General features: G+C 35.3%; 1 protein-coding gene across 1 annotated transcript; it reads right to left on the reverse strand.

Moving 5' to 3' along the window:
• Positions 1-5551: 5551 nt before the first annotated feature.
• Positions 5552-10697, reverse strand: LOC108676818 (AMP deaminase 2; the record flags this gene model as incomplete). The annotated part of the gene is given in 4 exon segments (XM_018164957.1): positions 5552-6095; positions 7524-7621; positions 9227-9475; positions 10250-10697. Coding segments are annotated over 4 exon segments (1015 nt in total), but the record flags the coding sequence as incomplete, so codon positions are not given.
• Between the last annotated feature and the right edge of the window lie 968 nt (positions 10698-11665).

The following is an 11665-nucleotide window of genomic DNA, read 5'->3' on the forward strand; positions in this document are numbered from 1 at the left end:
GTCCTGGGCCTCATCGTCATGCCTCTCAATGGTGGGTGATGTCCTGGGCCTCATCATCATGCCTCTCAATGGTGGGTGATGTCCTGGGCCTCATCATCATGCCTCTCAAAGTTGGGAGAGATTACGCTATAAATGATAGGCAAATGATTACATTAGTAACCCTAACAAAATTTAGAGTCGCCCCAGCTTCTGGTACTCCAAATCAGAAGCTGCCGCGTCCGTAGATTTTCACTGGAAAGGCGTAATGATAGTAATATTGTTATGTCCTTTGATTTTTAATGATAATTGAAACAATGAAACTGATATAGGAGCGTTTGTTTATATAAATTAACTAACACTGCCTATGTTTGATGATTGATTGTAGACTTTAATAAGTCGGATATATTTGATGATGAGGCTAGTGCAATTTTGAATTATGTTGATTGATAACTATTTACTTGGCCCTATTGTCGCGCCATCGAACTTATTACGCCATCTTACTTACTCAATGGGATAAAGTGACTGAAATTTATTAGCGTTTCATTATCTAATACCTCAATATTATCTAATACCTCATCATTTAGGTATACAGGGAGACACTGATAATTGTTAAAACAAATACTTTTTCCGTTTTCATTATGGATTTTTTTGTCAAAAACCAACATTATCGTGTTTATTGTTTTGGCAGGAGTGTTGCCCGACGTCACAGGTTCGTACAGTGCGTGCTATTTCGTGCTGTTCGTATGCGGTTTGCTGCCTCCGCTGTTATGGTCTGCAGGATACAAGTTCATTTCGTGGATCGAAGAAAGAAAAGATCGGAAATTTGACGTTGGATTCCCCGATGATCGAGACCGAAATAATGTAAGGGAAATGAGGAAACATCTCACTGCCGAAGTGGAATAAAAAAGACGCATTAGTGTTGCAAGGCTTGAATAAATATAATAAGTATGTGAATAAGAATAAGAATAAGAAGGGCTCACATACTCACATAAGTATGTGAGCTTTCGGGAAAAAAACATTATTCTTACAAGAAATTGGTAAATTTTCTTGAAAAATTTATCTTTCAGGGACAAATGAGTGAACGAGGGATGAATTATTGGCATCGAAATTCATCGATGAAGTAACAAAGTGAAAAAATATTTTCTATTCTATTGAATATGAATCTATATAGGGTTCGTAGGGTTTGTTCAGAATGAAAACTCGTCCGAAATTTTCAACAGTTACTGAAATAAATTTAAAAAACTGGTACAATCTTGACTACTAATCAAGTTATTGAATAAACAATTTTAAAGAACATATAAAATGCTCGCGCAGCGTCCAAATAATAATAACGTACCAAACGGCTGAACAGGCAAAGGCGAGTTCTGAAGACACAGTTTTGATCATATAGGCTATGCAAGGTCTAGATAGCATGTGCGCAAGAAGAGTATATCTTAAATATACATAAATTTTACAGTTTATGTAATTTGCATTATCCTTCAACTGTCTAAAAAAACAAATCAGAAACTACTATTGACACATACGATCCAACATGTACGAGCAGGGAATGATGTAAGACATGTTTTTCATGTATTTCCTTGAACATGCTTTTTTGAATGATAATGTATTTATAATGATAATGTATTTATTTTGAATGATAATGTATTTATGTATAAGCTCTATTCGATAGATAGAATTTTTATAGAAATTAATGTTCCCTGTAGCGCAAACTTCATATTTATTCTGGCATTCCATATCTAAACAATTGACAAAGAATTATTGACATACAAGTAATTCGTATAACCCTAATACTTATATGAATAAAATTTCTAGAAGAAAAGTCCTCATTCGAAGAATTTTAGATTTTTCTAAAATAGAGTACTTTGGCATAATCGATTTAAATTATTTAATTTTTAGTTTGAGTCATTTAACTCTATTTTGGTATAGCAATTAATGGAAAAAAAGTTCAAAATGATTGTAGTTTTACACACTGGTCATGCTTCAAACTTTCAGTCAAAGTCACAAAATATTAAAGAAAACTAGTGTAACTTTAAAATTTGAATTCAAATGCTCTTATAATGATTATATACGCTTTACTGGAAGACTTAAGAAATATATTAATGTTGAGTTATATAGAGAGCTTGTAGTGGAAGCTTCATGAGCTCTGTAAGAGAATAGAATTTACTTCGAATAGAAGCTAAGATTAGTTGATTGATTATATTTTTTTATATAGTAATTTGTATATAGATTAGTAATTTACGGTGAATAGAATGGAATAATAGCTCCACAAAGGCATCGTTCAGCAATTAAGGAAGTCGTATGACTGATGATTATAAAATATTAGGATACAAATTTCAAAGAATATATGTAATAAATTTTTTACGGGCGAAAAGGAGTAACAGACTTTCGATGTAAAAATAAATTGTTGGATTAAAATTTCAGGATAAAATAAATCCTTATTATATAAAACGTTTTGGAAAAGATAACCTAAACGATTAATAATCAAAAGTATACAACTACGGGACATGGCTTTCACAAATTGGAAAAGATATTCTAACTTATCAAATCTCAGGTAGTTTAGGTAGTTTAGGTTTAGGTAGGTTAGGTTTAGGTTTAGGTTAGGTTTAAGTTTAGGTAGTTTACATAGAGGTTTATACAGACTTTTAATTTAATAAATAATTTGCGATATTGGTACATAAGTTAATATTTTTTCAATGGAAGTAATTTCCCAAAAATGAAAACTTGCTTAAGAAACAACGGTTTAGGTAAATATGCAAACTTGCGCAATATAGCTCTTAAAATTTGAAAAAAAACACGGAAATGACAAATAATGAAACTTGCGTTATTCACTCTAAAGTCATTTCTTACAGTTATTGTTAAATAGACTATTCCAAATTAAACATAGACTCCAGGCACGTTTCACCATGATGTGTTATTCTAGATTATCATACTATCATTACAGTTAACGTCACTTTAGATTCTTAATTAAGTTCTTCTAAGATCTCTTTTAAATATTGACTAAGCTTAGCATCAGAATTTAATTGCATTCATAATGTTTCGTAGATTGTTATCATTATTGCTGTATACTCCAATTTTTATTTCCTCGGCTTCAATGATATACATTAATTTTATTTATTTATACTTTTTGTTCCAATGTGTTTAAAAAAAATGTTAATTCCTCGTACGGTCGGCATAACATAACTAAATAAGCAGATACCACACCGAAACCTGCCATACCATACATATTGTATAGTGCGGTACCTTATCATACATATTGTATTGTGTGTACCTTACCATACATATTGTATTGTGCGGTACCTTACCATACATATTGCATTGTATGGTGTCTTACCATACATATTGTATAGTGTGGTACCTTACCATACATATTGTATAGTGTGGTACCTTACCATACATATTGTATTGTGCGGTACCTTACCATACATATTGTATTGTGCGGTACCTTACCATACATATTGTATTGTGTGGTGCCTCACCATACATATTGTATTGTGTGGTACCTTACCATACATATTGTATTGTGTGGTAATATTTGTATATATGCATATATAACATATTCTCAACTACCCTCTCTAAAACAAAACTTATGATCAAATGCGATAAAAAGATTAGCTCATGGATCATAATAAAATAATTACATAATAAATGAATACTTTTAATATATAAATGCTATGTTTATAATAAATACTATTCAGTTTCATGCTCTTTATAAAATATTTTCTTTTTTTATAGTTGTTTGAGTTCTAAATTCGAACTGTGGCTCCAATTCAAATCAAAGAATCGATTTTTTATTATTTGTGGAGAAATAATTTTTTATCCTAGAACTTATGATCGGACATTTATAATTTTCCAACACTTCTTACTGATAAACGATTTAAATTTCGAAACTTTGGGCTTTTTCTTTCAATTTAAGATATTTTCTAAACGTCGTATATGCAAACGGATGAATTCGCGAAGTATTATATTCTCAATTGAAATCTAGGATCAACCGTATATAATTTCATTTTATCATATTAATAATGTAATTAATTTTGGGGTGACATCATGTGATTGCAATAATTTCAGAGTGGTCTTTATAATATATATTATTAATATAAGGAAAATATTTATCTTTAGAGCGCGCGCTGGAAATTTAATGCAGGGTAATTAAAAAAACCAATAGATGAGATAAAACTTGATAATTTTTTTAACAACTCTTATAAAGTTTTGTATAAGATTTTAAAACTCTACAAGTTTTTGTAATGCGACTCAATGGAAATCGATTCCCCCTATGATGCTATATTTTTTTCGCTGGTAAAGGGTTTCAGTGCCTAAATTCACCAAACACGTGTGCAAAGTTCATAACAAACTTATTCTCAATTTTTTAAATAACAAAAGTTCGGTATGAATAAGCATTTAAAATATGCCGATTTCAATAAAAGAAAAACAAGCAGGAAATGGTAAAGCCACAGAAAAAATTTCCGTAGATTCAATATAATGTGTGACAACTCCTTCTTACTCCATCTTTTAAATCAATCACGGTAAAAAATAACACGGTAAAGGAAAATCCTAATTGGCAGAAAAGATACTATTAACAATTGAAAGTTAATGAACATTCGATCAGACGCGCAATCGTTTTACGCACATACCAGCGTTACTAATTTACTTTAAGAAACAAATTAAATCAAACGTGTAAAATCGTAAAGTAACTAATTCTAATAACAATCTGACTACCTCATCTTTATTCATGATAGGCGAACCACATGCAAATAAATGAATGACGGAAATCAAATATCGACAGGAATCAATAACCTGGACAGTATCCTTCTTTGACTCAAAATACTATTATAACTTGAATGTTTACGCAAAAACACCTTTTTTAAGGATATTTTTTCAAAACATCATCAAAACATCTTCCAGATATAAAACATTAATTTAAAACATTGAATGAATATGTACCTTTTCCACAACCTCCATTTCCTCGACTTATTTCTTCGTACGTCTGGATATGAAAGTGTCGATGCACTCTAATAAAGATGTCGTACTGAAATATTTTCCGTCATGACAAAATCTACTCCAAATGACATGAGAGAGCCTTCAGATGAAATAAAACCTATTCAAGAATGACACTATCACAATTTAAGCCATACATCAATGGTAAAAACTGATGATAATGATAAATACTGATGAATACAAGTTATTTATTTATTAATTAAAAAAAGCATCATAAGGATCCAAATGGGATTCAAGAGAGCCCTGTGTGATGGAGGTGATGTTAGCAACATGGCCACAACCTTTTAACTAAAGGATGTAAAAAGGTAATAAACATCAATAAATAGCATTTTATCATTGGGTAGCAAGATGAAAAATATAAGGCTTAGCGAATTTTAAATTTCTCCTTGTCAAGAACCGTTTCATGTGGCATTAACTCGAATCACATGGCAATGGACGCAGTTACATCATATGGTATCAGTGTTATGAGGTATCAAGCCGAACCATATGGCATGGACGCAGTTACATCATATGGAGCCAGTGCTATGAGGTCTCAAGTCGAACCATATGGCATGGACGCAGTTACATCATATGATTACATCATATGGAGCCAGTGCTATGAGGTCTCAAGTCAAACCATATGGCATGGACACAGTTACATCATATGGAGCCAGTGCTATGAGGTCTCAACTTGAACCATATGACAATGGACACAGCTACATCATATATGGTGACAGTGCTATGAGGTATCAACTCGAACCATATGACAATGGACTATGTTTCATTATATTGTACCCAAGCCATAAGCCAAAAGATAATACTTCAAGACGGTTCAACTATCAGGAATAGGGAAGACTAATTACTAACTAAACTAACTAACTAAATTTCATCAAGGCCAAATTCAGACGATATTCGACATCATAATTTATTTGACGCCATTGACACGGTGTTGGTGGTCTACCCCGTTCTCAGTCTGCTGCGTGGTCTGTCCGTTAGTTTGCTGTTCGGTCTGGCAAGCGGTGGTTTTGCTGGGCTGGGGGCTGCAGACACCAGGGGACTGCAGTCCGACAGACCTGGACTTGTGGTCTGCTGGTGGGTCCACGTGGCTGAAGATGTTCTTTAGCTCCTCTACGAGAGACTCGTACCTGAACACGCGAGTTAATACGTGAAAAATACGGCTTGAGTCGGAGACATAAAACAAAATTAAAGAGCTCATACCTGCTGTACAGGCGAGTTAATACGTAAAAATACGGATTGAGTCAGAGGAAGAATACAAAACAAAAGAGCTCATACCTTCTGCACAGGCGATTTAATACGTGAAAAATACGGCTTTAGTCAGAGACAGAAAACAAAATAAAAGAGCTCATATACCTAATGCACAGGCGAGTTAATACGTTAAAATACGGCTTGAGTCTGAAGAAGAAAATAAAATAATGGAGCTCCTACCTGCTGTACAGGCGATTTAATACGTGAAAAATACGGCTTTAGTCTGAGACAGAAAACAAAATAAAAGAGCGTATACCTGCTGCACAGGCGAGTTAATCCGTGAAAAATACGGCTTGAGTCAAAGGAAGAAAACAAAATAAAAGAGCGTATATCTGCTGCACAGGCGAGTTAATACGTGAAAAATACAGATTGAGTCAGAGAGAGAAAACAAAATAAAAGAGCTCATACCTGCTGCACAGGCGAGTTAATACGTGAACATAACACCCTGAGTCAAACAGAGAGCCATTGAAACGACTTATGACTGCACTCCATAATGTGACTTCGTGTCTTCTCGGGAAATTCTCGAGTGCACGAGGCGGAGGTTGTTAGGGGACGCCTTTAAATATAATAGTTTCATCGATAGTTAGGTTACGGATTTTGTTATTTTTGTTTTGAGTTACTGTTACGTGACCTCGTTTAGACCCGCCCTGTAACTTGTCATTGCTATGAGATCCACCACAGAGGTTAGTGCTTGCATTGTTTATTGTGTTCATCTTCAGTGTTGATATAGTGGTGGCCTTTCTCGTAGTATTGTGTATTGTTATTTATATTGTTTATTGTTTATGTGTGCTATATTCATTTGTTAGATTGCGTTAATTCTAGTCTTTACGAGTACGTAAGAATATTTAAGAGTTCGCGATTCCGTCAGCCAATCACTGACAGCTTTAAACTGAACTCACCAATCCCGTACAAGAACTCGGCCGCCACGTGCACCTAGGCCTTTACGTATACTAGACCCTTACGTGTACTTAGGACGCTACGTGCACTTAGAACGCTACGTGCACTTAGGCCTTTACGTATACTAGACCCTTACGTGTACTTAGGACGCTACGTGTACCTAGAACGCTACGTGCACTTAGGTCCTACGTATACTAGACCCCTACGTGTACTTAGGACGCTACGAATGCTTAGGCCGCTACGCGTACTTAGACCGCTGCGTGCACTCAGACCGCTACGTGCACTTAGACCGCTACGTGCACTTAGACCGCTACGTGCACTTAGACCGCTACGTGCACTTAGACCGCTACGCGTACTTAGACCGCTGCGTGCACTTAGACCGCTACGTGCACTTAGGCGGCTACGTGTACCTGTAAGCCACGCGTATATTGGGCACGTTGGTGCGCTTGATGTCGTTGCCAGCAACGCCTTCCCTCGTGTAGTTCGGACCCGCCCAGAACCTCTTGAGCTGCAGGCAAGATAAGAGGTCTTAGATGGATAAGAGGTCTGAGGTGGGTATGAGGTCTAAGATGGATAAGAGGTCTGAGGTGGGTATGAGGTCTAAGATGGATAAGAGGTCTAAGATGGATAAGAGGTCTAAGATGGATATGAGGTCTAAGATGGATAAGAGGTCTAAGATGGATAAGAGGTAGAGTGGATATGATGTACGATGTGGATATGAGGTCAGGCGTGGATATGAAGTCACAACGAAAGGCTCGTTCATATCAATGAGTTCAGACACGAAACATTAATCCAGTAAACATAAAAGCCATGGACACCAAATGCTTCACGAATATGGACACGGGCCAGAGACCTCAAAAATAAATCAGACATTAATAATGAAATAAATGATAGTCGTAGATGAAAAAAAAATTAATGTAACCATGAGCACGCAACTTGAGAATTATTCTTGTCTGCGTCATAGTGCAGCTAAATAACATTTGATTAAAATAAATCTGATGATAAGTGGAAAGAAGTAAAGTGAGGAAAAACTGATTTTTTTAACTTTTCGAATACTTTACAGAAATAAACTAATTATGCGGCATTAGAATAATTGTGAAAGTGGTCCTAATTTGTTTGTAATGCTTCCAAATAAATTGAGCTCAAGTTTCAAATTCAAAGATTAAATTCAAAACATTTATTCAATTTTACAACAATTTTCCAATACAGTGGACATATTAGTAATTCCGTGGAAATAAGTATAACCACTGTACATACCTTGTACTTGCGTACCACTGTACACAAGTACAGTGCTAACAAACAATTCAATATATATTTTACTTCAACAAAATTATTTATATATACGTAAAACATAGGTATTCTTTTGCTTTGCCAAAATTGCTTTTACTTATTAAACATAATATTTCATGTCTCACCTCATGCTCAAAGCTTTGCCAAAATTATTCATATATTAAATATAATATTTCATGTCTCACCTCATGCTCAATGTTTTGCCAAAATTATTCATATATTAAATATAATATTTCATGTCTCACCTCATGCTCAAAGNAAATAACATTTGATTAAAATAAATCTGATGATAAGTGGAAAGAAGTAAAGTGAGGAAAAACTGATTTTTTTAACTTTTCGAATACTTTACAGAAATAAACTAATTATGCGGCATTAGAATAATTGTGAAAGTGGTCCTAATTTGTTTGTAATGCTTCCAAATAAATTGAGCTCAAGTTTCAAATTCAAAGATTAAATTCAAAACATTTATTCAATTTTACAACAATTTTCCAATACAGTGGACATAATAGTAATTCCGTGGAAATAAGTATAACCACTGTACATACCTTGTACTTGCGTACCACTGTACACAAGTACAGTGCTAACAAACAATTCAATATATATTTTACTTCAACAAAATTATTTATATATACGTAAAACATAGGTATTCTTTTGCTTTGCCAAAATTGCTTTTACTTATTAAACATAATATTTCATGTCTCACCTCATGCTCAAAGCTTTGCCAAAATTATTCATATATTAAATATAATATTTCATGTCTCACCTCATGCTCAATGCTTTGCCAAAATTATTCATATATTAAACATAATATTTCATGTCTCACCTCATGCTCAAAGCCGCTCATAAGCACCGAGTTGCGCGCGAGTTCGCACATGTCTGTCTGCGATAGCTTCCAGACCTGCGTGGCGATAGAGTATTCCTCCATGAGAGGTTCCTTGGTGAAGTGGAACTGAAGAGGGTCGTCCGAAGATAGGGAGATGAGCAGACCTCTAGCGAGGTACTCGGGCAGAGGGTTGCGGTGATAGTTCAGGAACAGGGAATTGTTCGATAACGGAGACATCGCGATGCCAATCTGAAATTATAATGGAGTTTTGAACTTGTAACGTAAGAGTTTTAAATTTTAACTATAATGTATATCGGCTTGTCAAAACTTACGTGTATTTATTGAGGGTAAGCCATCATTCGCTCATCTGTGGCAAGCAATAGGACAATCACAGCCTTGTAATTACAATAAATCACAAACAAGTGTATAATTGATGTGTCACCGAAGCCAGATGGCAGACGAATTGAAGCAACAGCATCACTAGCATAACTAAGCTGAGCCATAAAAGGTTCACCCGCACTAGATAATAGAAGAAATGAAGCAAAGGCATTACTAACATAAATAAAATGTGTCATTTAAAGGCTCACCTGTGCCAGATAGAAGAAATGAAGCAAAGGCATCACTAACATAACTAAAATGTGTCATAAAAGGCTCTCCTGTGCCAGATAGTAGAATAAATGAAGCAAAGGTATCACTAACATAACTAAGCTGTGCCGTGAAAGTTGGCTTATTATTGTTATTATTATTTTAATAACTAACCTGGGCCAGGTAGTGCAGAAACTGTAGCACTTGTAATAACTAACCTGTGCCAGGTAGTACAGAAACTGTAGCACTTGTAATAACTAACCTGGGCCAGGTAGTACAGGAACTGTAGCACTTGTAATAACTAACCTGGGCCAGGTAGTACAGGAACTGTAGCACTTGTAATAACTAACCTGGGCCAGGTAGTACAGGAACTGTAGCACTTGTAATAACTAACCTGGGCCAGGTAGTACAGGAACTGTAGCACTTGTAATAACTAACCTGGGCCAGGTAGTACAGGAACTGTAGCACAGGAGTCTTCCTCAGCAGCAGACCGTGTGAGATGTTATCGGCGAGCATGTATCCTGCGACAAGGTGCTGGATGGCTCCCGCCTCTCCACAATGTGGACGTAGAACGAACGTTTTAAGCCCCCTACTCTCCCTGAGCCGGTTTAGTACGCACATATTTGCGTACATGTAGTACAAGTAATATGCGTACGGGGGATTCTCTTGGACATCCCACTGTTGCGGAGGAACCGTATCCTTGTCAAGCATAGGATTCTCAGGTTTGCTTTCATCGTCGACGCTGTCGAAACCAATGACGTACTGAAGGAACGCGTGTAGTTCAGGGTCCCAGCTGGGGTCTATTGAGACCCGGAACAGAGGACGGAAGAGGTTTGTGATCACTTCGCCGAAGTTGTCCAAATACTTGTTGGTCTTGAAGATGTCACTAAATTGGGGAGGTTAGGATATGAGATATGAATGGTAATTTACTCCAAAGTAATAACTTTAAATTTGGTTTGATAATTTAATCTAAAGCCAAAAAAAAAAATAAATTAAGTTTTCTTAACAATAGTACGATCGAAACGAAGTTTATTTAAAGAAGAGTGCATATTCAAGATTTAAGGGACTGTGAAAAGTTGAATGAAAGTTCTAAAGCTTTATATATTTTCTTAATTATTCTAAAGCATTCATTAGTTCAATTTGATGAATTATGACTTTATAATTGAAGTTATTCCTACCCAAATAGTGTATAGTCCATTTCATTAAGAATGAATGCAACACACATTAATCATTTATTCAAATTTGGTGATGTGTAAATGATTAAAATTTTCTCGTTGCACGCAAGATACATAAAAGTTTGACGAGTATTATTGAACCATTTTTATATGTACAATTGAACTTGTACGAATGCCTCATACTCAATAATTGTCTGTATTTTTGATGATTTTCCAAACATTGATAACACTTATTCTATTTTGGGGCTGATGGCCCCATCAGCCCCAAATTGGCCCTGTAGCCCTTAAGAAAGGGCTACAGGCCAACTTGGACTAATCCCAGCTGAAGTCTCTGTATTCTATAATATTATTATATATTATATTGTAATGTAAAATATTATATTACATTATATTATATTATACTCGTATTATATTAAATTCTATCGTATTGGACTGTGGTATATCGTATTATTTTATTTTATATTGCGAGTTCAACAAGAAATTAAAAAATATAACTCAGTACTCACTGCAGTGAGTGACAGAAAGCGCATTTTCTCGTTGACGAAAACTTGAGGTCACGGACGGACGGACAGACGGACAGACTGACAGACGGACATGGCGAGCACAATAGTGCATTTTTTCCATAAATGAGAAAATGCGACTCCAGATCACTGCATACCTCCTGTTACGTCATGGTAGG

Source organism: Hyalella azteca, unplaced genomic scaffold (genome assembly GCF_000764305.2).
Source record: "Hyalella azteca isolate HAZT.00-mixed unplaced genomic scaffold, Hazt_2.0.2 contig1506, whole genome shotgun sequence".
In the NCBI taxonomy this organism is placed as follows: Eukaryota; Metazoa; Arthropoda; class Malacostraca; order Amphipoda; family Hyalellidae; genus Hyalella; species Hyalella azteca.